At 37.5% G+C, this 26,544-nt stretch overlaps 2 protein-coding genes across 5 annotated transcripts in view; one reads left to right on the top strand and one right to left on the bottom strand.

The window, feature by feature from the left end:
- Nucleotides 1–26,544, bottom strand: part of dlgap1b (discs, large (Drosophila) homolog-associated protein 1b) — a 260,605-nt gene that overhangs the window by 202,106 nt on the left and 31,955 nt on the right. The gene's annotated exons all lie outside the window — the stretch shown is intronic.
- insig1 (insulin induced gene 1) lies at nucleotides 469–11,808 on the top strand. The gene is made up of 7 exons (XM_074621749.1): nucleotides 469–671; nucleotides 1,747–2,093; nucleotides 2,585–2,936; nucleotides 5,478–5,602; nucleotides 5,825–5,991; nucleotides 6,724–6,823; nucleotides 9,538–11,808. Exons 3-7 carry the CDS (start codon nucleotides 2,600–2,602, stop codon nucleotides 9,565–9,567), a joined length of 759 nt encoding a protein of 252 aa, XP_074477850.1. The 5' UTR covers nucleotides 469–671; nucleotides 1,747–2,093; nucleotides 2,585–2,599; the 3' UTR covers nucleotides 9,568–11,808.

Genomic DNA, 26,544 nt, shown 5'->3' with positions numbered 1-26,544 from the left:
ATTCAACCATGGTATTACTTTGTACAAAGTGCCAGCAGCTGATAAGTAAATATGACTTTTGACATTTAAATTGAAATAACTGTAATTTGTCATTAATCTCACTGGACTGAAGATGTAGTGTCTCGTAAACAAGTTTTCAATTTTTTTTTTACTGAGGCACTAGTACTTGGTTAGCCTACATACGCATGTACAGTGAAAAACAAAAACATGCACCAATAGATGTGTATGTTTTTTGCTGCACGTATGCAATAGGTAAAGGTTTGTTATCTCACTGCCCTATATCGACCTGGCTGGGTCTTGCAAAACATGTTTCCATGTTGTTGTCGGGCCTTGAAAGAGGGTTTCATCCGGGCACTGAACCTTTCGCATTCGCATTATATATCTCTGACTGACGTGCGGTTGGCCTACATGTCCCTGCCGGCACACTCCTCCTTGCAGGCAGCCACACCTCCTCTCCTAACCTGACCCAGAGTTCAACAACTTCTTGTAAACAACAGAAAAAAGTGTGCCACTTATCCCATTTCCCATAAGCTGCCTATATATAAAGGTACCTGTGCAGGAGGTTGGTACTAGTTTGTGGAGGTGCAGCCTGTTTTGGATAGTTTTCTTTTTTGGACAAGATCTGTGAAAGTTTGAGCATTTATTCAAGAGGAACTTCTGCTTTTATCCTGGTAAACACAATTTTCTTTAAACTAATACTCTCACAATAGTCCATCATTGATCTCTATTGCAGATGATTTCAGTGCTGAGTTTATCATGACTTATTGTATGTTTGCTCTTATAATATCCAATTTTGATCTTGTAATGTCAGTGGTGGAAGAAGTACTCTTTTACTTAAGTAAAAATACAAAAGTATCAGCATTAAAATACACTTAAAGTGCAAAATGTAAATGTACTCATTATACTGAATGGCCTATTTCAGAATAATGTAATTACAATATTGAATTGTAAATATTGATGCATTAATGTGTTCATCACGTTAATGTTGCAGCTGGTAAAAGAGGGGCTTATTTTTGAATTCATATACTGCCAGGTAGGTTGTGAATTTCACAGAGGGATCAATAAATATATGTATCCATAATAATACATCATCATTTATTTGTTGTAACTAGCTGAGTAACTAATCAAATAAATGTAGTGCAGTAAAGTTCAATATTTCCCTCTGAATTGCAAAACAATACCTGGCCCTTGTAAGGATGCAACTAAACATTATTTTCATTGTAGATTATTTTCTTGATTAATCAATTAGTTGTTTGGTCTATAAATGTCAGAAAATTCAGAAAAAGTGTTTCCCAAAGCCCAGGATGACGTCCCTGACCCAAAGATACAAGAATATAATCACATTTAAGAAGCTGGAATCAGAAAATGTTTACTTTTTTCAATTTACATACTGCCAGGTAGCTTGTGAATTCCACCTAGGGATCCATAAATATATTTATTCAATATTTATATTTATAATAATACATAATTTATTTGTTGTAACTAGCCTAGTAACTAATCAAATAAATGTAGTGCAGTAAAGTAAAATATTTCCCTCTGAATTGTAGTGCAGTAGAAGTATAGAGTAGCAGAAAATTGCAGAAAGAGTTGTACTTGAGCAAATGTACTTTCCATCACTGTGTAAACATACAGCATTTTTTTATTTTTATAACATCTCTTCAAATGCTTTTTTATAGTTCCCTTTATAGTTTGTCTGCCATTCAAAGTAGTTCTCTGTTTCCACTTTCGTTTCATGCTTCTCTTCAGCTCCAGCAGCCTCCAGCAGCTTTGTGCGTCTTTTTTTGCCGGACGAGTGGGCGGTGCTGCGGCTGCCACGTCATATCAGCCGCCGCGCTCTGATTGGCTGCCGAGTCTCACCCGACACAGCTGTGATTGTTTTCTGCAGAGGAAGCTGTTGTCTCTGGTATGAGAGCTCTGCTGTGCTGTGGAATGGAGCAGCACTCTTGTTTTTTTGTGTGTACGATGAAGTGAACAAAACAACGTGATTGCAGAGAAAAAACTTGCAGGAAAAACAAGAAAGGTTTCATCATTTTTGTCGGGGAGAGGAGTGGAGGTTTCTCTTTGTGGACCACTGAAGACATCTTGAGATCAAGGTATGCACTTATCTTATTTCCCATAAGCTACCTATATAAAGGTACCTGTGCAGGAGGTTTGTGCTATAGTTTGTGGAGGTGCAGCCTGTTGGAATAGTTTGCTTTTTTGGACAAGATCTGTGAGCATTTATACAAGAGGAACTTCTGCTTTTATCCTGGTAAACACACATTTATTCATCATTTATTAGTTGTAACTAGCCTAGTAACTAATCAAATAAATGTAGAGCACTAAAGTACAATATTTCACTCTTAACTGCAAAACAATACCTGGCTTTTGTTTCTAAATTGTGAGGACTTCCTGCTTGTCTTTGTCTTATGTAGGGATGCAACTAACCATTTCATTGTAGATTAATCAATTAGTTGTTTAATCTATAAATGTCAGAAAATGGTGAAAAAGTGTTTCCCAAAGCTCAATGTGACGTTCCTTGTCTCCATCTTGCAACATCTCACCACTCATAAGCTAAATGTCACATATATATTCCCCCTTTCAGCCTAAAAAGTGCCAAATGCCCAGACTAGAGGACCACTGCTGGAGCTGCTCCTGTGCATCATCAACGACTGAAGCAAAGCACTCATCTGGAGCAAACTGGTTGGCACACAAGGCAGAAGAAATGATGTCCATCATCACCTCGGTGCTCCGCAATGCCTACGGCTCTCTGCACGACGTGCGCACGGCCAACCTGATCCGCAGAGGTCTGGTGCTCTTCACCGTCGGTGCGTTCCTCGCTTTGGTGCTCAACTTGCTGCAGATACAGAGAAATGTCACCCTGTTTCCAGAGGAGGTGATGACAACTTTGTTTTCGTCCGCCTGGTGGATCCCACCTTGCTGTGGCACAGGGGCTGGTGAGTACAACAACACAACACACACTGTGCGTAAGTAGTGCGTCAAAAGTAGTGGAGAGCAGTGTGACCTGTAGGTTATCAGTAAAGTTTGAGACAAAGGAATGCACAGAGAGGAGGTGTTACAGTGCTGAAGTTTTTCCATGTCCTCATGAGACCCAGCCCATTGACATGTGTCCTCTGTAGTGGACATTTTGTCCACATGCATATCCTCTTACTCTTTTGACCTACTCAACAACCCCCTGGTGTACTGTTAATTTTTTTTTAGTCTTTTAACACTTGAAATAGTCCTGTAGTCCACTACAGTGGACAATAAAAATAAAGTTTAACAAGCCTAAATTGATAAGTGTAAACAACAGAACCGTGAAAACAGCAGAAAAGACAAAACAATTCAACAATTTGAGACCAATACAATAAAATATTAAAAATGTAATAAAATATAATTAAAAGCTATTATAACAGTAATAGTAGTAAAACAGTGTTAAATAAAAACTAGATGATTAAAATAACAATAAAATAGTCAACTTTTACAACTGTCTCTATATAGTCACCCTTAAAACACTTGAACATTTTGCTCAACTTTTCCTGTGAATATAACACACAAGGAGTGAGTGAGCACTGCTGAGAGTTTTTTATTTATTCCTCCATGTGCAGAGGAAAGGGAACATTTCCATTTGCTTTAAACCCTAAATAGGAAGGAAATCACAAAAAAAAAAAGTAATTTGAAGACCCTTTTTTTAACTCGGTTCCCAGGAGGATATAAAGAGAAAAGGTTAGAGAATGAAAAAACAATTAAAATGTTCTTTACGAATAAACATGGGTGCTAAAAGTCTGGAAATGTGCATGCCACACCAGACTAAGCTGTAAAATAGTGCAATTTAAAACAATTCAAGACATAAAAACAATATGTTTTTATTATTGCCACTGCTATCAGCTCATGTATGATCATGTGGTAATAAATCACCATTCGGCTTTGTTATTGTTGGCTATTATACAAGCCATTCCTCTCTAATGCTACAGTAGTCTTGGTGGTTTTGTTGTCTGGCAGTCAGTTATAAAAAAAAAAATGAATTGGAACAGATGGTGGTGATTCTCGAGCTCTGATTGGCTGCAACAGCCGGATGCTAGGCAAGCTGCTCGCTGATTGGCTGGTGTCATAACGGGTGAGCTAAAGGGAGGAGGTGCTTTAAGACCAGCCACCAGGAAGTGGGAGAAAAAAAATAAAAAAATATGAATTTCTCCTCAGCTCCTCCTCCCATGTGCTGCAGGGCAGGAAACAAATGACAGTAGAAGAGTCATGTTTTTACAGTCTGTTGACATTAGTCTGCACAAATTAATGCCACTCAGTTGCATGTAGGAACTTGTTTAAAGGTCTTTATTGTGTAAACTAAATGTGCTTTCAGTTCTCAATACTTCACATTGTATTGTATTTTACCATGCACTTTAACCTGACTACAATTTAAATGCATTTGTTTATGATATTGCACATGCCGAATGATTATACTGTTTATTATATATTTAATTATTTATTATAATCATTGTCTTTTATATTGTTTTAGATTGACTACTTACTTTTACTGCCCTTTATGACAGTTTTGCACATACGACACTGGTTACTAACCTCATAGCTGTCTTTATACAGTACCCTATATTTATAGAATGTCTTTTAATGCATCGTGTATGTGATGGGGAGTTGCAAACTCAATTTAGTTGTACCTGTACAATGACAGTAAAGGAAATATAATCTAATTAACCTAGTTATTTAAAAAGAAAATACAAAACAATACCTGGTTCTTGTTTCTAAACTGTGAGGATTTGCTGATTGTCTTATGTAGGGCTGCAACTAACCATTATTTTCATTGTAGATTATTTTTCTTGATTAATCGATTAGTTGTTTGGTCTATAAATGTCTGAAAATGTTGAAAAAGTGTTTCCCAAAGCTCAATGTGACACCCTCAAATGTCTTGTTTCGTCCACAACTCAAAGATATTCAGTTTACTGTCATAGAGGAGTAAATATTCACATTTAAGAAGCTGGAATCAAAGAATTTTTACTTTTTTTTTTCTTAAAAAATTACTCAAACCAATTAATCGATTATCAAAATAGTTGGCGATTAAATCAACAGTTGACAACTAATCAATGAATTGTTACAGCTCTAGTCTAAACTGAATATCTCTGTGTTTTGGAGTGATGGACGCACAAAACAAGCAATTTAAAGACATTACTTTGGTCTTTTTACTTAATTGACAATATAGAATAGGGTGTACGAAAGAAAACAGGTGCTTGACGGTACATAAAACCAGGAATTACATCAAAAGAACAGTCAAACAAACAACATAAAAGTCAAAAAACAAAAGTCTATTCTTTTTGAAAGTTTTTTTTTAAGTTTATGCAGGTGTCTAAATGAGACTAATTATGGAAGCGCATGTTCAGCGAATAAAATAATCCCACACAGCAGCTTCATGACAGGATTTGCCTGCTGGCGTTTCACAGAAATTTCTGCTTATCTCGTGTAATTCGGGTCTGTTTTGTTCCTTTTCACAGCTGTTGTCGGCCTGCTGTATCCCTGCCTCGACAGCCATTTGGGAGAGCCGCACAAGTTCAAGAGGGAGTGGGCCAGCGTCATGAGGTGCATCGCGGTGTTCGTCGGCATCAACCACGCCAGTGTTGTATCCTTTCACCTTGTAGATTCTTTATTATACAGATCTTTTGTCAGAATATGTGGAAACTGCTCTGTTCTATCTTTAGTTTAGACTAAAGCAACAGGATGTCCTGCTCTGTCATTAAGAAGTGATGGAAGTTCTGCAAGGCTATGCAAATATTTGAGTAAGAACAACTCCCATGCTTGCGCCACACTGTTTGTTTTTGTCCTTAACTGCCGCGTAACACAGAAACTAGACATCGACAACAACGTGCAGCTCTCCCTCACGCTGGCAGCCTTGTCCTTGGGCCTGTGGTGGACGTTCGACCGGTCCAGGAGCGGCTTCGGTTTGGGCCTCACCACTGCAGTCCTAGCTACTGTATTCACACAGCTGCTGGTCTACAACGGAGTCTACCAGTAAGTCGCTTTTTTTGTTCAGAAGGGGAACAAAAGTAGTCCAAGTTTTCCCTTCTGAGGAAACAAAACTGATGCGGTCTAAGATGATTCATCATGTGCCTTGTCATCACTAATTTCTGTTTTCATATTACACTCACAACAACAGCTATGTTGGTTTAAGTGTTAATTATATAGCTGTGAGAGTAAAACCCCGCCCTGGTGTGACTGAAGTAGATAAAGTATCTGGAAGTACTCCCAGCTGTATGACTCCATCAAAACACAACGTGACAGATAACACTTGACGTTATATTTTGGCAAGTCCCCTTGTCTCTGGGAGCCCAATTAAACAGGACCTCCTACTGGCTTCAGTGGCATATCATCAAAAACACAGAGCTGAGGAAAGATAAGAGGTTCAAAAGGGAGCTCACGCTGACTTTACAAGGTAGAAACGGAGAGAAAAGAATGAGTGCGTTTTCTAGCATGACAGGTTTTGTTTCTCCCCGCTCCCAGATCTGTCTTTGGCGTGTCTTTTAAGATGCCTTTTCTGTTTAGTATTAGTATGTGTTTCTTGTTCTCTGGCATGATGACACTGTGCTTTGATTATCATACGACATCTTATTTAGCTTTTGGAGGGAATTGTGGTTTATTTCAACACCCTCCAAAGAGGTCAGAGGTCGGGATCAGCTACAGAACAGCAACCTGTTCTATATTATTAATAATGATTTCATATTTTTTGTTTTTTCTCTCTTTCAGGTATACGTCTCCAGACTTCGGGTATGTGCGCTCCTGGCTCCCATGCATATTCTTCTCAGGCGGCGTTACTGTGGGCAACATCGGACGCCAACTCGCCATGGTAAAGTCTGCAACTGTTTTACAATATGTAATCGTATAAGTTAAGCGTTAGAGATATATATTTGAGTTCTAATTTAACAGCCAATTCTTCTTTTTTTAAGTAAAAATCAAACCACTGACAAGTTTATTTTTCCAATTATGATTTTTATTGTTTCCTTCACAGACATAAAACAGACAGTCCAATGTGTTTTACAGATGAATATTCACAAAAAACATAAATAAATAACTACATAAATACATATATAAATCAATACAATTTAATTTAAAGAAATTAAATCAAAATTTAATTTAATAAAAATAAGTAAATAAAGACTAAAAACACAAAATAGCAGGTATAAATAAACAGCCGGGACAAATAAAATAAAAATTGTAAGTTAAATTTAAAAAGTTAAAAAGCTTATTTTTTAACTGTAAAATGTACAATGAATGAAGTGTGGACCGTGAAAACAACAGAAAAGACAAAAACAATTCAGCAATTTAACAATTTGAGAAGACAATAAAATATTAAAAATGTAATAAAATAGAATTAAAAGCTGTACTTGTAGTAAAACAGTGTTAAATTAAAACTAGATGATAAAAAAACAATGAAATAGAATACAATTTTGCAACAGGTTGTAATCTAAAGTCACCCTTAAGAACTTTTCCTGTGAATATAACATACAGGGAGTGAGTAAGTACTGCTGAGAGTTTTTTTTATTAGTTTTTTTTCCTCACCATACAGTGATCTTGGATTTTTGAGATCTAGTGGTACAAAATTGTGTTGCCCTCCATATGCAGAAGAAAAGGAACATTTTCATTCATTATGTATTTGATATTTCACTACGTTTATTAGCTTGAAGTTAACATCTAAAACAGTTAAGTAGTGAGAATGTCACATATTGGCACCCTTTTAGGTGAACTATTCCTTTAAACAGCGACCAAACCAGTTTCAGTTCTGCAATTTACAGTGGGTGTTTTACAGTCACATGATACTATTGACTCAGGGACTTTTCCAATGTTGCCAAGATTATAATTCAGGTGATTCTGTGTGATGTTTTGATAATGTTTGATCTGTCATATTTGCACAAAATATCCCTTCACATTTATCTGAAATCAGTCTATTGAGCTCCTCTGCACTCTATGTAGACTGTGGAACAGACTTCAAAAGACTCCTCTGCACCACACATGCTTTATTTACAGTTATTAGGCTGAACCACAACAGCCGATAAAATTGTCAAAAAGGTTTAAAGTTGTGCAAAGTGCACTGGACGCCCCCACTTCCTTCATAATTATCCCATCAAGTCAGCTTTGACGTCTTCATTAAGCCCGTGCCCAGAAGCCTCACCTCATTCTGTCTGTAAAGTAAGAGTCCCGTCACTCCCTCAGTTTGACTCAAGTGGAAGCGTGAAAGCAGATTAAGGGCTGTTGTTTTTCACAGTCGTGGTGAGACACAGAGCCAGTCAGGACTCGGCTGACCAGAGGGTCATTTGCTACTTGTTGTTTTTGTTTGTGATGAGGCCTGAGGAATGTTGGCACAAGCTCGCGCTCGTGGTTTTGTTTTTCGCGCTTTCGCTCCAGTGGGTCATTTATGAGCAGGATCAGGAGGAACATAGAGACTTAGTATCTCAAGTGGTTTTTTTTTATTTTGGGTTAAAGCCAGTTATAGTGAAACAATCTGTTTTGCAGCATTAACCAGGCAGAATGAAGACCAAACGTTGCTCTCTAGTTTTCATATTTATTAGATCTGCTTTAAAGCAGAATGGCTAATCTTATCTTATCTGAAGCTATAGTCAGATGTTTAGTTCTGGAGTCCGTGAGCAAAAAGTTCAGTACACAAACTGCCGAGACCTTTTGTGTGATTATATTTAGGATGTTTTGTGATGGGTAAAATGAGCCTTGATGAGCAAGCAGTACTCTCTTCCCTTATTGTACAAAAAAGGGAAAAAAAAATCCAAAAAGGGGGAACTGAAAGAAAAATGTTCCTGTCTTAGAACATATTTTGACACTTAAAGGTCATATTGCTAACATTTTTATGTAGACGAATATTTAAAAAAATAATAATACATCCACAGACCTTTTAGTAGCCTTTTGATTGTGAATTAATCATTTAAAAAATTTTAGTGGGTCCAAAATGAATGTTTTTGTTTATCTCTGTGGAAGATATCTGACGTTTGGCTTGTGAGCCAATATTAAAACAACGTTGGTGTCTTGTGGTATCTCTGGGTCATCAGTTAGTGTGGAAAAAAACGGATAAATGGCTAAGATTGACGATAAGTTTCTGGCAACAACTTGTTGTGAAGTAAAATGCAATGGAACGGGGGAGGAGAATACGACATCTAGTGGCTGATAGCACCTTTAAAGTAGTCTTAAGTTTCTAAAGTAGAAACAGCAACTAGTGCATATTTACTTGGAAATTGTCCAGAGTTTTGTTCAAGCTGCAGTTTTGAGTTTACAGGAAACTGAAACTAATGTGTTCACATGTGATTCATGTCTTGAAAAGGTCACCTGACGCTGTTAAGTTTCCAAATGAGTTTCCCTGTCATCAAAACATAATAGTTTGATTGATGACATTTCTCTATGAGACGGATCATAAATCTACTTCAGTTCTTGCATTAAAAAAGGCTTAAGTCACTCAGTTTGTAAGCAACTTCATATGTTCTATTGTTTTTTTCTAATTGCTGCATTACTTTGATTAACATGTTATTAACAGCGGGCTCCTTCTCTGTCTCCCCTCAGGGTGGCATCGAGAAACCCCACATGGACTGAACAGTTGAAAACACCGACAACCAGGCGAAGCACAGCCAATGTAAAGATGGACAAGTTATGTGAAGAACAAGGGGAGGACAACAGGAGAAAAAAGACTCATTGTTTCGACTTCATCCTTTGTTCTCATAACAAAGTGCGGGTCAGAAAAGAAAAGCCCCTCGTCATCTAACGTGCCATGTCCTCTGCACCTCCTTGTGGCCAAACAACCGCTCCCTCCCACCTCCTCCGATAGCATTAAGGCTTCCTTCACACTACGCAGGAGGACAGTGTTTGCCTTCTTCTTTTGTTGTTTTTTGAAGTGAACTGGTTTTATTTCCATGCTGGAAATACGTATCTTTCTGCAGTTAATGGAGTGGAAGCGTGTGCTTTAGTGTGGATGGTCTTTTTGTTTTTAAGCCTGAATATATTATGATCATAAAAAGGGAAATGTCTTCACTCTCACGTAGAAGTGTATTCAGCTGCGGCCTCAGTTGCATCACTGGGGCACACAGAGGGGATATATGTTCCCAGTCTAACCAAATTAAGTATTTATTTTGTACGTTTTGAAACCAAATGTACTGTATGATTGATAATGAATGATGCCTCCCATTTTGAAAGGAATATTTCAGGAAAATACTTTCTTGCTCAAAGTTAGGTGAGAAGAATGAGGTCACTCTCATATCTGTACGGTGAACAAATTGGCACATATTTACCGCGAAGACATGAAAATTGTATCAATTAGGGCTGCAACTAACGATTATTTTGATGGTTGGTTATTTTATTGATTAATCGATCAGTTGTTTGGTCTACAAAATAGTAAAAAATGTTGATCAGTGTTTCCCAAAGACCAAGATGACGTCCTCAAATGTCCACAACTCAAAGATATTGAGTTTATTGTCATAGAGGAGTGAAGAAACCAGAAAATATTCACATTTAAGAAGCTGGAATCAGAGCATTTTTACTTTTTTTCTTTAAAAAATGACTCAAACTGATTTAATTATTGCAGCCCTAGTATCAATCTTCTCATCTTAGTTGAATTATTCCTTTTAAAGTGACTATAAAACACATTCTAGAGGATGGTAGATAGAATGAAGAACGACAGGAAATATGTACAGGAGTGCCAACTTGTTTGTACTGGCTGATATTCACTATGACGACAAGTGAAAATGCAAACTATTTAGGTTCCTCAATGGAAATTAGTCGCATTTACCTGTTGTCATATTCACAGCTGTCTGCCAGTACAAGATCACATTTTATTTTTTAAACTACTTCAGTACGTTGTTTTGTCTGCTTCTAATAAGTTTCAGACACACAGACGGAGGATTGTTTGGTCAGGAACTTGGGAGAAGTAAGACGTCAAAGCATTAGTCAGCAGAGCGAAGAAAGTGTTCTTGAAAGAATGTACCCGGAGTATACTACAACTACTTTTGCCAGCATCTGTGGTCACTGTTAAACCAGTTGAAAACACTATTAATTTGTGACCAGGTGTTAAACGTCTTTGTGATCACACACATTATTCAAACTAATATTTTGGGAGCATACGCCGGTTGGAGGAGAGGGCAGGACATTATGATTTAAGATTTGCAATCTGTGATTGCCTGTGTATTATAGAATGTAGTGCTTTTGTCACTATAACAGTTTTAGTTTGATCATTTGTACGAACATAATTACATTTTTGCTTATGTATAATGGCTTTCCTATGTTGATCAGACAGGTATTATCACCTTACTAGACCTACATGTTAGTTAGTGTTTGGGGGTCTAGCGGATTAAGTGCAATCAGAGTATACATGAGCCGATTATTTTTCCTTATTTATTATTATTTCTGACAAAAAAAGTGTAACTTGTAAGTATATGCAGTGTGGATACTTAAAAAAAAAACAGCAATAACATCTTTGTTTTTTTGTGTCAGAGATTACATGCCTTCAGAGTCAATACCAATGACTCTCACCAGAGAGTAAACAAATATATTGTGTCAAACTGTTGTTAAAAAAAAAAGAAAATCTCATTTAGTTCTCGAAGGAAACCTGATTTTATTTTTTTAAATACTTTTCTTTGTGTGGCAGGTCACTTCAGGTTGAATCTGCTGCTCACATTCAGGATTCAGGTGTGTTAAACTGAAGAGGAAGCTTTATATTTTTGAGGTGGTGAAGCACCTTTTTGTTTCGATGTTTTAGAGTTTCTGTGTGTCGGATATTTCAGCGGTGTATCATTTTTGCTACCATGGATTTAAGTGAAAAATAAAAAAAACACCTGATGAGGATATCTGTGTGTAGTCATTATTACTCACATAGGGGACCGGCTTAAGGGATTTAAAACTAGATTATTATATCAGAATCATAAATACTTTATTGATCCTCGGGGGAGGGATATTGGGATTTTACAGTACAGAAATGTAAAAAAAATATATAAATAAAGAAGGAAATAACATGTAAATTATGTACATAATGCTACAATATATGTAGAGAAATATAAGTAAATAATAAGAATATAAGAAATATGTGCATTAAAGACACAATGAATAACCACAGTGCAAATAAGTAAATTAAAAAATGCTCTAGAAGATGAATATAAGAATCACATGTATGGTACTGATATATTGCGACTATCTATATCTTCCCCTCCAGACATTGGCCTAATTACACGTCTCAGCAGCTTCAGTAAAACAATGCCTCTCTGATTTTTCCTCTTTCTGGGTGTCACATGCAGCCCGCAGCTCAATTGCACCGGAGCTTTCTGTGGTGCTGATGATGGCATTTGTTGTGTCTGCTGTCACGGCCAAGTTGAATAGATGAGGACACTCTTTTGTCCGTCAGTCTCCAGAGCCATTATAATGTCTTCGGCTGCATCTTCCCTCTCTCTTCCCCCCCTACCCGTGTGTGTCACTGGGATCATGAGGAACTGCCCCCCCGCCACCCTCCCTCCTCCGTCTACCCCCTCTCTGAACACGCCTTTCTGGAGGGCAGACTTCTATTTATACCTAGCGGGGGACTGACAGTTAACCTTTTGCTCTGGGGGAAATTTCTGGGAGTGGGGCCAATATCTGTGGGGCTGTTCTGAATGAACCCCTCGTTCTGGGAGGCTCTCCATACATCCATGTATCTGCTCTCTATCTATCTATTTATCTATCTATCTATCTCTCTCTCTGACAGGCCAACGATCCAGCGCCACACGCCACTTCTTCTCCTCTCCTTCCTCTTTCAGTCTCCTCCTCTTCTCAGGCTGAATAATTGGCCGGGCTTCAACCTCCTTTCATTTCCAGCCACAGCAAACTGAAAGACTCCATTAGAGCGCCTCCTTATTGCCAAAAGAACCCCCCCTCTCTTCTCTCTCTCTCTCTTCCTCTTCCTCCCTCTGTCCTTCCTTCAAGGCGAGCGGACAGGCCTAGGCCCATCTGATCTATTGATCTGAGCCATCTATAGATCCTCCTGGTACACTGTTCAATTCCATCTCCTCGCAGCACCTTTGTGTTTGGATTACGTCTTTGAAACTGCGGTTATTGAGCCTGTAATTTGTTGCAGCGAGTCGACTGCCAGTAAACATGAAGACACCAGTGATGTTAACATTTCACAACTCATCAAATATAACAGCAGTATACAAAGACACTTAAAGATAACAAGCAGAGGCTCTAAACTCATGCTGTGCAGCCAAACATTGTTCTGGTAGTAAATCCTAGAAGAGACCCCAACGTTCCCAAATATGTCAGTACACATTTATGGAAAATGTGTATAAAATGATATATACAACACATCTAGGATATTCCCTTTTGAAGAAGAATTGGTTTTGAAAGTTATAGCTTTATAAAAAGCAGGCCGATATACAGTAAAATACTGTGGAGACACTACAGGGGAATAGGGTAACATTTTAACTAATAGATATCATCATAAAACAGTGTTACATGTTACATGTTTTCTTAAATTTTATGTGTAAATATGCAAATGCATATTATCTAATGGTAACTTTTGGTGAATTTAGGAGAAATCTCCTAAAATAAACACCTAAATGTGTATTTTGGATGTTTTCTAGTCTGAAAGAAGACATGTTATGGAAGCAAAATAGCCCAAAATCTCAAAATTGACCAGTGCTTGAAAAACTGTTTTTGCCTGTTATGTCTCGCCTTAAGGGAAATCATGGCTACGTTCCAAATCACATAGTACATACTGCAGCTGCCCTTACAAAGTACGTACTGTTGCATGCCGTATGCATACAATTGGGACATACTACTTCATAACATTGCTCCTTGAACTTTGACCCTCTTTCTCATATATCCGCTGCGCAGAGGATTGTGGGTCAGAATAGCCAGAAGAACATGCCGGCTTACATACTGTAAAATGCAACTGGATGTAGTAGGACATCCTGGTATTTTTGGCATACTGCATTTGACATACTATGTATTGGGACATATTAAATCTTTTTCTGGCACACTAAATAATATGGTAGTATGGGTATTGGAAAGTCTTTCATAAAATAAGTGGAAAATTGTGTCTTTTTGATGGATTCATTCAGCTTTTTCCCCAATGGATTTAGTTTTGAGAATGTCCTTGATATCTCAAAAAAGGGGAACTCACTTAATTTACTGTAAAATGCCCCACAAGTGCATAAATCATTGATTTGCGTGGTTTAAGAAGTATGGTGTTCTCGCAAGAGAAAACATCTTAAAGGGGACATTTCATGCTCATTTTTAGGATCATACTTGTATTCTGGGTTTCTACTAGAACATGTTTACATGACTATATTTTTTCTGTGATTTAAATTATTTATAGTTTCATTTACAATTTGATAGAAAAGGTCAGATCATCAATGCAAAAGCAGAATTCATTTACCATATGATCTTGGGTCAAAATAAAGAAATCCATTTAGATTTCATGGCTCACAGGTTTAGAAAAGAGAAAGAGAGAGAGAGAGGGAGAGAGAAAGACAACCCAAACCAGACAACTTATAACACACAAAGAGATATAGACATTGCATGATCTGGGTCACCTTGAACGCCCCATATTAATAATATCAGACCTCAAAACTGCCACCATGAACACCTTTAAACCAAGCTAACATACGCTCATATGAGTCAATGGGCCTCATGCAGCATCATTATCTTAAATTAATCTTATATTTTGCCTTAATTTTATGTTGAGAGAACAAATAAGTCAACTCCAGATGCACCAAACGTTCTGAACCATCCAAATCTGCTCTTACCCAGGCGAGCTGAATGATGAATCCCACTTGATCATAAATAAATTGGAGGCGTGTGGCCCATTGTTGTGTTATTAGCATAGATAACGCCCCCTTAAACATTATATAAGGGCAGGTATTGTGCTGTGTGCAAATACTCTGGCACAAGGTGAAGAATTGGCTTCCAAAAAATGTAAGAAGATCTTAGATAGAAAGATTTTCAGAGAAGAGCAAAACTAAGAAAACATTGGTGAATCCCAGAAATCAATGAAATACTAACAAAATAAGAACAAATGTGAGAGATCTGTTTGTATGTCGCTTCCTGCATGAGGCCCATTGTCTGTCAGTAAGGTCATCCACTCCTAAATTACTTTTTCAAACACTTGTATAGTAATTCCTCCTCACCTTAGGGCCCCTCAACAGATCCAGACTCTGTGGATGCAGATTGACTGACATCCTCCTGTCTCCTCGCTCTACCTGCCACACACATTTAAAAGTCTCTCAGATACTTATACATATCGACAAGTGTTGCATGCATCCATGTGGCACAAAGTTGAAGAGCAGATGCTTCGGAGGAGGAGTAAACAATGCCGTATACTATGAGATTCCAGTGTTATCTACTCAGTAGTGATGGCTTTTGTTACCACCAGATGACAGTATTTATCCTCTCAGCTTGTCTGGACATTATTACCGTGACCTCTATGGACCCCTAGTGGAGGTACAGGGAACAGAAAGGGCCTGATCTCACAATGCAGCAGGTTTATCCTGATTATAACTACTTTTATAAGATTAAACTTAGATAACATAAATCTCCATAACCTTTAGACAAAACACAGACAGATAATTGATCCGAGATAGCGAGCTTTTTATGTTTAAAAATGCACGTTCAAGTATGTTGCATACAAAAGAGAAAATTTAAGAAAATCCTACCAGTATTTGTTTTTAAATTCAGAGTTTCTTTAAAACCTCTAAAAACCCACCGCTGAGCATAAAAATTCAGATTCAAAAAAAGATAATTTATTAAACAGATTATTCTCGGAATATTTATCTCTCACACTGCGGTGTGAGCGGGGCAGAGTCACATGCATGATAGAAAAGGTCAATGAAATGGATTGAGTGTGGAGAAAATCATTGCACACTCTTATTTCTCTGCCAAAAGGTCTTCAGTGGCATTAATGTCCTGCTCTCTGCGATATATAATGAAAGCTTGTGTGTGTGTGTGTGTGTCTGTGTGTGTGTGTGTGTGTGAGAGGTTTAGGTCTACTGAGTCTTCATTACACCAGAGCTGGGTCCACTCCTGTCCTCTGCCCTCGCTCATTGCCTCTCCCAGTGCCGGCCAGGAATAATGAATTACAGTGGATGCCATGGGGGGCTGAGTGAGAAGTGGACTCCATTTTAGCTCAAATTACCTCTCAGATCCCATTCAAATGGCAGTCTCAAGCTGCTCCCTGCCTCACGTATTCCTGTCTGAGGGTGTAATTATCCTTTCACACCCTTTCTTCATTTTCTTATTTACCATTCCCAGCTTTTTTTTCAGTGCTTTAGGGCTAAATCAAAGCAATAAAAAACAGAAAAAAGACTACAGATGCAGCATCATCTTTAACAGTGTAAACAACACAGTTCACAGTGGGGATTTATCAGTTCAGTCAGCATTGCTGTAGCCTTGTGTGCCATTCCTCCTCCTCCTCTTCCTCCGCAGGACAATAATAAAAATGACAGGCTAAACCTCAGGTGATAGCACATTATGCATGCCATCCAAACAAATCCTTCCCAGTGTAAATTAAACACACCCAGTGCGTCTCACAGCCCAGATCAGACTCTGCAAATCGACCGGGGTAATAATAATAATAAGAACTGAATAAAAGGTAATGGAATAAATCAAGCTGATCATATCCTGAGAGGCACAACACACAAAAAAACTTTGCATTTTTTTGTGGGAAAACTCACAGAAAATGTTCCACCGCAGGTCAATATGTATGCATTAGTTTTCTATAAATAACAAAATAATTGAGGCGATGCTCTGTCAGTCTGGATTTCAACTAATTTACTCACTGATTTTTAAAGATGAGCTCTGGACAGGACTGGCTATGGGCTTTGAATTGTGTACAAGAAACATTAAAATATCAAATATGAAATCATTCAGACTATGTGTCCTAAAAATTAAAAAGCTCAGACACCTGTTGTGTGGACACACAGAGCAGAAATACTGTTTACAGACACACAAATCCTCATTCAAATACCATCTAAGAATACATTACTTAAGCAGCTGATCGATAGTCCAGTGTTGGTCGTGTATGTTTTTTCTTTTGCTCCTTTTCCCTGATGATGGGTCTTGAAGCTAAATGGTTGTGGAAGACGTGTTTGAATTTGAATGTTATTAGTGTAACACAAATATGATGTTGTATATAGTATGTATGTGATAGATGTTACTTGATTTCGGACTCCAGGAAGACTATAGCTTGTGCCATTGGTATCAGCTAAAGGGGATCCTTTTTAAATAAATAAAACACACACACACACATGTGAGAAATATGCTTGAATATTGTCAAAGAATGGGGACTCTAATTTGCATAATCCAAACGATGCTCGCAGCCCTGTTTAGGATGCACTAAAGGTCGATGTTTGTCATGTTTTAATTAGTCTTCATTAGTAGGCGTAAGAGACATTTGTGTGGAGCAACAGGCATGCAGCCTATTCATCTCTCTGGCTGCTGAGAGACGCACAAAGTTGGCAGGCTAAATCCATCTGGGAAAGTTATTGCGCCTAAAATGGCCTTTGACAGCCAGCCCCCCGATAAGTGACAAATTCACAACATACCAGTGGCTAGGGGGGGTAAAAACAACTCAGGTGCACGCGGGGTGAAAGGGACTCATGGCACATGGTGCTTTCAGGGAAGTCCGGCACTATTTTGGCAGTTTTAGGCGATGCCACACAGGGAGAGAGGTCAAGAAAGCGCTTCTGACTGACTGACCTTCCACTATAATTAAAGTTGCAAGCTGGACGCAGAGACATAACAGGAATTGTTTAGAATGAACTCCGATCTGAAAAACGGAAATAAACGGGAGGGGAAAAAAAAGTTGTAGCCAATGTTGGATCTTTTTTTTTTTTTTGGACCGTTTCATTAAATGTGGAACTTTTTGGAATATCTCACAAATATTCAACATGCCAAAGTAGATCAGTTCCACAATATTTGGCAGCCCTATTTGAATTATATTGGACCTGATCTCTCTTCCATTATCTCACAAGGAGTCTTTGAACATGAACTCATATATCCTGTGACTTCCCTGCACTATGGACTTTTGACTTTTTTGATCTGAGCTGTACTGTGTTTGTTGTTTTGTATTTTTTATTCTTATTGTGTTTGTGAAAATAAGAAAACCCAATAAACATATTATAAAAAAAAAAACTGTGATATGATCACATCTGGCAGGTTGGTTTGACATTTGTAACTAAAAGCCACTAAGATGAGCTACAGGTTGAATGAGTTGCTTAAAGTCAAGATTAATAAGATTTGGAAAATGTATATAGTCTTAGTTTAACATGCATTTTTGAATGTAGTGGTTGCACATTTACTTCCCCCTTTAATTTGCAGGAAGGGCAGTGAAATATCTGGTGGTCACCAAAATATATGATATTTTATACTTAAGTTTGATTTCTTTTAAAGATATTTATATGTAAAAATCCTGCAAATAAAAGGCGTAAGTATAGTGAAACCACTACATCTCTGCAGGCTGAATGAGTTGCTTAAATTGAAAATGAATAAGATTTGGAAAATGTATCTAGCCTTAGTTTAACATGCATTTTTTGGAAAAATGCACCTTTCATTAAATGTGGAACTTTTAAAACTCTGTGGTATGATTACATCTGGCGGGTTGGTTTGACATTTGTAACTAAAATCCACTAAGATGAGCTACAGGTTGAATGAGTTGCTTTAACTGAAGATTAATAAGATTTGGAAAATGTATCTAGCCTTAGTTTAACATGCATTTCTGGAGAAATGCACCTTGCAGAGATGTAGTGGTTGCACATGTACTTCTGCCTTTAATTTGCAGGCAGGGCAGTGAAATATCTGGTGGTCTCCATACCGAAATATATGACATTTATACTTTGATTTCTTTTAAAAATGTTACCATGTAGCTAAAAAGGGTATCCTGCAAATAAAAGGTGGAAGTACATGTGCAATCACTACATCTCTGCAGGTTGAATGAGTTGCTTAAATTGAAGATTTGGAAAATGTATAGCCTTAGTTTAACATGTATTTTTGGAAAAATGCACCTTGCAGAGATTTAGTGATTGCACATGCTCGTATTTGCAGGATATTTACATGGGAAGCTCTTTAAAAGAAATCAAACTAAATTATAAAATATATATTTTGTTAAGGTGACCATCAGATATTTCACTGCCCAGCCTGCATTCTTAAACCTGCTCTGTTTATTCTGCAGCAAGTGTTTTCCACCTGTTTCTCTCTCACACTTGTTCCTCCTTACTCATAAACGCACGCAGGAGCTCGAGACAGGTGCACGAGGCATTTGGACGATGCAAAACCCGTAAAGCATCCTGGGTGACCAAAAACTTTAGTGGCCCACCGAGCTGAGAGAGAGAGAGAGAGAGAGAGAGAGAGTCACTGCACATCAGGAGGAGCGTTTTTAACAGTGCACTGGCTTTCCTCTGAGATCTGTTTAGCTGCACATTTCCATTCATAAAATAAATCCCCCCCTCTGGTTCCTCTGGTTCCTCTCTCCACTCCCACCACTCTCACATGTTGCATGGCAGCTTTATTTGTTCTGTATGACGGAGAATGTAAACCCGTTAACCTGACGGAAATAACCACCACGTGGAGTTCATTCTTTGCTGTCACAAGTTAAGACGTGAAAAGTCCTGTTGGCTGACCAGCTGGAAAACTACAGTATGATGGAAAAACACTGACACCAGTTGAGTATTAACACTAGAGCTATAGAGCCTATAGAGGATGCATAGAATAGAGTGAACTTTAACAGTCTTTATGAGGAGCCTAATGACTTTTACATGTTTATTCTAACATGGAAATAATAATGAAACTAGTTTTATGGTTCTAGTGGTCAGAGAGAGGATGTATTGTCCTAATGGCCAAATCTTGTTTTGTGAGCGTCTTTTTTCTGTGAGCTAATTTTTCTTTTTTTAACCCTTTAATTCCTTAGTCATGGGGTCTTAAAGTAACAATGCATGAATCAGCAGTTTCTCATATACCTTTCAATAATTTCAAAATAAAAAAGAAGTTATAACTATCTTTTCTCATTAGACTGATGACTTTTACACATTTACTTTGACATGGAAAATAATAATAATAATAGTGAAACAGTAGTTTTAAAGTGTTGGGGGTCAGAGAGAGGATGTTTTGTCCTATTGCTGAATCTTGTTTTGTGAGCGTCTTTTTCTCCTTTTTTAACCCTTTAATTCCTTAGTCATTCGGTCTTAAAGTAACAATGCATGAATCAGCAGTTTCTCCTCTACCTTTCAATAATTTCAAAATAAAAAAAAGGTTGTAAAAGTAAAGCAATGCACGTTTGCCATGAATTTCCTATAACAAAAAAAAAGAAATTAAACTACTGGTGTTGTTCTCGTTTTGTTTTGTTGTGTTAGGTATACTTTTGTAACTTTATTTTATTTTTGGGCATGTAGTATTTTTTGGTTTTATTTTGTAGTCAGAGCTGGAGGGTGTTTTATTTTATCATGGGCTCGCCCTCGATTTAAAATTCCGTATTTGGCAATAAAATATTCAGAAATTGAACAAACTTGACTCCTCATGATATTCACCTAGTTGTATGTTAGATTCACGGAGACCAACTTTGGCTCGTAATGAGCCTATTTAGGATTTACACACTAACACTAAAAAATATATATATTTTCCACTTGGGAAAGACCAGAAATCAATATTAAATGTAGGAACTTGCCACAGTTTTATATATTGGTCCAACTTACAAGTTTCCTACCACTCTATATCCAACACAACTCAATTAACAACAGCTGCAAACAACTTTTTCTCCTACATCTCTTATGAGCAATAAGAAAACTTTCTTAAAAAAAACGTTTTTGATGTAAATTTAGAAGAATGCTGCTGCTTTGTTTGGCTTTTTTTTTGTTGTTGGACATTTTAAGAAATATTTATATAAAACAATAAGTCACTACTGGTTTTAACACTAAAAAAAAACGATATTTTCCACTTGGGCAAGACCCGAAATCAATATTAAATGTAGGAACTTGTTTTATATATTGGTCCAACTTACAAGTTTCCTACCACTCTGCATCTAACACAACTCAATTAACAAAAACTTGTTTATGTTTTTATCTATTATGAGAAATAAGAAAACTTTATTTAAAAAAACAAAACCGTTTTTGATGTAAATTCAGACAGGAGTGCTGCTGTTTTTTGGGTTGTTTTTTTTACATTTTAAGAAATATTTATATAAAACAATAAGTGACTACCCACCGACCGTTTTGCTCATATTAGTGCAGCGTTCAGGAGTTTGCTGATGGGAGCTCAGCTGCATTCAATTAGTCTTCATCCAATTTAGCCGCGGCCTTAATTGCGCTCAGGGTGCTGCAGTTGTTTGTGCTTAATCTCTGTTTGAGACTTCTGTGGAGAGAAATACGAGCTGCTCCTTAAGAACAATCCCAATTCAAATGAGACTTATCTACGCCAGACCGATCAGACGGATTAAGAGTTATTAAAACCTATAAAGGGCTGAAACCAGAAGATCCAGCAGCACTGAGGATTTCTCTGTAAACACCTTTCACACCAAGGAAAAAAACAAAAAACACGATATAGACATCATCTACATAGGATGGTGTATGATAAATAAATAGTGGAGTAAAAAGGAGGATATCTGGAAGGCGATAATTAGACTTTGAGAATCATTTCACTACATATTTTCCCTAAAAATATTAAGTTTTATGGCTTTTTACGCACAGTATTTCGGCAACATTTCACCATGATATGAATCAATAATAGCCTGCTATGTTGGTGTACTACACTGCAAAAATATAATTTACAATATTGGTGCAAAAATGCACCAATGCAATCAAATAATTGGACTGGTTTTCAATCCAAATCTACTTTTTTTTGTACATACATTTCTTGTCATCTGCCGATTTCTACCATATTCAACACATTTTGGAAAATCCCTGGAAAACAATGGCTCATTTTGAAACAACTCTCTCTCCAAATCCTAAAAATGCATTTCAGATTAATTTTCTTTTTAAACTAATTGACTTTTTTTGCACATAAATGTCTTGTGATCTGCCCATTTCTTCCATATTCACCACACTGCATGTTCTGAAAAAAATCCCTGGAAAACAATGGGTCATTTTGAAACAACTCTTTCTCCAAATCCTAAAATGCATTTTAGATATTTTCTTTTTTAAACTAATTGACTTTTTTCAGTGTAGACACAATTAGGCCCTTATCTAATCTGCTCTAATTCGGCCTCCATGCTCTTCTTGGCTGACCTGGGATGAAGAAACAAGAGGGTATCGAGCTACCAAGACCCACAAAAGGACAACAACAAAAAAATCATATGGGATCATCAAATAGGAGAGACTTGCTTTCAGGTTCTGAAAGGCACAGGAAGCTGGAGGATTTGGTCTCCGACCCCTGCATGGTGACAGAGCTGATATCTAGAGACCCCCATTCATCTGGAGGGTGGTGGTGATGGTGGGGGCTGCAGGGTGCATCTGCAGAAGTCCCACCACCACCACCACCAGCCTCTGATCTGTGAGCTGGCACACATCATAGCGTCCATTCACAAATCCTCCCTTCTGCGCGTCACCTTTTGTAGTAACTCCATAGTACTGAGCGCTGGTGACGTGTAAGACAATCCTACCAAGGAAAATACAGAGGAAGAAAAATAGGTTATAGGAACTCAAGGACAGGGCACATGCGCACAATGCACGCGATGCATTATAGTAGGAGGAGTGTGTGTGTGTGTGTGTGTGTGTGTGTGTGTGTGTGTGTGTGTGAGGAAGAAGAAGAGGAGGAGGAGGAGGAGGGAGTGGAGCTATAAGTGAATATGAAATAAACCCTGGATTTATAGGCTGCATAGTAACACAATCACACAACTGGATTTTTTTTTTTTCTTCCAAAAAAAAATATATGTTAACCCTTCCATGCAAAGCAGAAAACACTCTCTGGTGCTTTTTTTTTTTTTTTTTTTAAACAAACAAGAGAAAAGAGAGAAGAAGCATTCACTTATTTAGCAGAACCTGACAGATATGACATGTAAGATAATCAATATTTCCTGCTTCCCTGAACAAGAACAGAATATATTCATGCTGAAATTGTATCCAACCTGCTTTAACCCACAAAGCAATTTACACTTTTTAAAATAGTCCAAATAAGCAGCTATATAATGAGAACGTGATGTTGGCAAATTACCAATAATGGTTATTGGTACCAATAGTATAGTAGCAGTATTATATATAGTATGTCAGACTGCTGTGGAGTAAATTATAAAAAATAACACTTGAATATGAACCATTTGTGATGTTTCCATTGCTGCACATTTGAGTTAATTCTTAAATGTGTTGATTTTAGTCACCTTTTTTAAGGAATATCTGTCTCTGCAAGGCTGTTTGATTATTGGACAATGTTTTATCGAAATGTAGAAAAGTGTTTTTTAAGGTTTTCTTAAATAAAATCTACACGCCTATAATAGAAGCGAGTGAGGCCTGCTTGATGAACACATGCATGCACGCTTTAACGCCACTAATACAGACTGATTTGGATGGTTTCTGATTATTATAAGCAAGAAAAATAAAATATTATTTTGGATTCATATATCCATTTCACAGCGTCTGGAAGGGCGTAGATACAGATAATAAAAAAAACATTATGTTAAAAGGGTGATCATCATAAAAGCTTATTTTTAAAATGTACCTTTTCCCCCTGTATTAATCAATATTTTAAGAAACAACAAACATCTTAAAGATTGATTATAAGGGGCTTTACATCCTAAAGCAACATAATAGAAGATGTAGAGCAAGACAATAAAAACAACAAAGCAAGCATGCAGCCAAAAACAGCCAAAAAACACAATAAAAAGCCAGATTTATAAAACAAACAGCTTCATATAAGTCGATTAATGCCTGATTTAACATGGAAATAAACAACTTAAAAACAACAATATCGTAATTGGATGCCACAGCAATATTTTAACCCTTAACCAACCAGAACAAACTGTCCTAAAAATGTGTAAAAGTAAACCAGAAAGTGGCTTATATGTCAAGATAGAAGAAATCCTTAGTAAGCAAAACATAGATTTTCTGCTAAAACAGGACACATTTTGTCTTTTTGTTTTACCACCACAGACCAAAACAAGCCAGTCAAAAACTGAGCGCACAATAGTGAATCAAAAATCCCACAATGGTGGGATTATGTGCTCGTACGGTATATACACTGCAAAAAATACACATTTTAGCCTAGTTTTGAGTATTAAAAAGCTTGTTTTGCTGCTAAAAAGCTGCAATAGAGTGAGATGACTTCTGCATAGTGTTTCACCTATTTCCAGCGAGGTTTGTTCCATGTGCGTAAAAACCACTAAAACGCAAAATGGAAACAAGTGGATTAAGTGATAAATATGTCACTATTTCTAAGAAAAACATATTCTAGGGCTTATTAGGAGCTTGGTTGGTAAGAAAATGTGTATTTTTTTTGCAATGCACACAGCCTCTTATTATAATTCAGAGGCTGAAATGGTGTCATTTCCTCCAGACATCAGTGTTTTGCTGTGAGGTTAGAGGCCAAGCCCAGGCGGTAGTCTGTGTCTGTGCTTCCATTGTCTGCTGCTTATTTAGCAGCTCAACATTAATCTGCGCTTCCTCTCACAAGTGAGAAACAATCGCAGCATGAGAGTGGCCTGTCTAATTACATCTTTCACTCCCAACTTTCACTGCAGCAGCAGCAGCAGCCGACGTGCAGAGCTCGGATGGGCTCTTTGTGGAGGGGCCATGTGAGAGAGACAGGAGGAGCAGGAGGTTCAGGTAGATTTTGGGGTGAGGGTTTTTTAAAAATGCATTGATATCAGAAAGCAAGAATAGAAAAATATGATCCAAAGATCAGTTTAAAGCCTGGGATGTTGCATTTTGTGGATCTGTGTGCACGTAAATGCAGATTAACCCCAAACACATATTTTTAGGTATCAAGGTAAGGCAGCTTTATTTGTATAGCACATTTCAGCAACAGGGCAATTCAAAGTGCTTTACATAAACATTCAAGAACATTGCCACTAAGTGCAAAAGAACATTAAGACATAATTAAAACAGTTATAAAAACATTAAAGATTAGAAAATAAAAACTAGCTAAAAATAAAAGCTAAAATAGAGTATAACACACAAGAGTAAAAGCTCTAGTGCAGAATATAAGATCATTATCTGGTTTAAGAAAAGGCAGCAACAAACAGGAAAGTTTTAAGCTTTGATTTTAAAGAACTCAGAGTTGGAGTTGGTCCTGCAGGTTTCTGGGAGCTTGTTCCAAATATTTGTAAATATTAAGACTTAACTTTGCAATTTGCACAAAATCTATGTTTAACAAGTGAAAAATCAAGGATAGGATGTTTCCCGCAGGTCAATACCAGGCTTAAACTCGAGTTTAAATTACAGGGTGTCACAAATACAAATTAAAACAACAGTTTTGAGCAGCAGCCTATTGTTGAAACCTCCACAGCACCCAAAAGAGTGCACATTTTTTATGGCAAAAGTCCCCATAGCTTAAATAAATCTGTATATTCTATCTGATAAAGGCTGACCCAAAGTGAACTCTGACAACACAAGAAACACTACACAACAAAGAAAATACCTTTTCTAGTTTGAGAAAAGACTATTTCCAGTTAAATCAAAGAGGTTGAACTGTATGAAACCAAACATTATCTGAATCCTGAACATCTCATCTCACAAGACACATTTTGAGAAGTCACCCATTTGACACAACTTGTTCGTTTTTGGTATTTAAGTCTTAAGTACTTTTTTGACTATTTGGTTACACATAGTATGCAGTCCGTGTGTTCATTTTAGACATTTTGGATCCTCTCCCATGCACTCCCCTAAAAAAAAACTACAGGAGCAGACAATGCATGCTTGTAATAATAAAAAGAAAGCAGCAGCTTATTGTTGCAACCATCACAGCACCCAAAAAAGTGCACATTTTTATGGCAAACATCCCCATAGCTTAAATAAATCAGTATATTCTATCTGATAAAGGCTGATAATCACAACATAGTATGCAGTCCTGTGTTCATTTTAGACATTTGGATCCTCTCCCACTCCCCCAAAAAACTACAGGAGCAGACAATGCATGCTTGCAATAATAAAAAGAAAGCAGCAGCTTATTGTTGAAACCTTCACAGCACCCAAAAAAGTGCAAATATGATAAAGGCTGACCACAAATAATCACAACATAGTATGTGTTCATTTTAGACATTTGGATCCTCTCCCACTCCCCCAAAAAACTACAGGAGCAGACAATGCATGCTCGCAATAATAAAAAGAAAGTCTGACTTTCTAACTGAATAGTTCAAAGGCTCCTCACTCAGTCTGAGTCTTGCAGCTTGCAGGTCCCCTGGTCCTCCTCGGTGCCCCCTCTCTTTTACGCGCAGCAACCGGTTCAAACGCCAGCAGGAGAGCCGGCTGAGCTCCATCCATCCATCCATCCATCCATCCATCCATGCATCCATCTCTCTCGCTCTCTCTCTCTGCAGCCTCTCTGCAGCCCTCCTGGGAGGAGAAACACAAACTTAGCAGCCGGTCAGCAAAGTTACTCAAAGTTTTGTCTTTGGCGCGACTCTGTATCCTGAGCGGCGGC

The sequence above is a fragment of the Sebastes fasciatus genome, chromosome 21 (assembly GCF_043250625.1).
Source record: "Sebastes fasciatus isolate fSebFas1 chromosome 21, fSebFas1.pri, whole genome shotgun sequence".
Classification (NCBI taxonomy): domain Eukaryota; kingdom Metazoa; phylum Chordata; class Actinopteri; order Perciformes; family Sebastidae; genus Sebastes; species Sebastes fasciatus.
This window is presented reverse-complemented; position numbering and strand designations above follow the sequence as displayed.

Coding starts and splice junctions, on each gene's coding strand:
- insig1 (XM_074621749.1), top strand. CDS start 2,600: ATGCCCAGACTAGAGGACCACTGCTGGAGCTGCTCCTGTGCATCATCA. Junction 5,603..5,824: donor GCATCAACCACGCCAGTGTT/GTATCCTTTCAC, acceptor CGCGTAACACAG/AAACTAGACATCGACAACAA. Junction 5,992..6,723: donor GTCTACAACGGAGTCTACCA/GTAAGTCGCTTT, acceptor TCTCTCTTTCAG/GTATACGTCTCCAGACTTCG.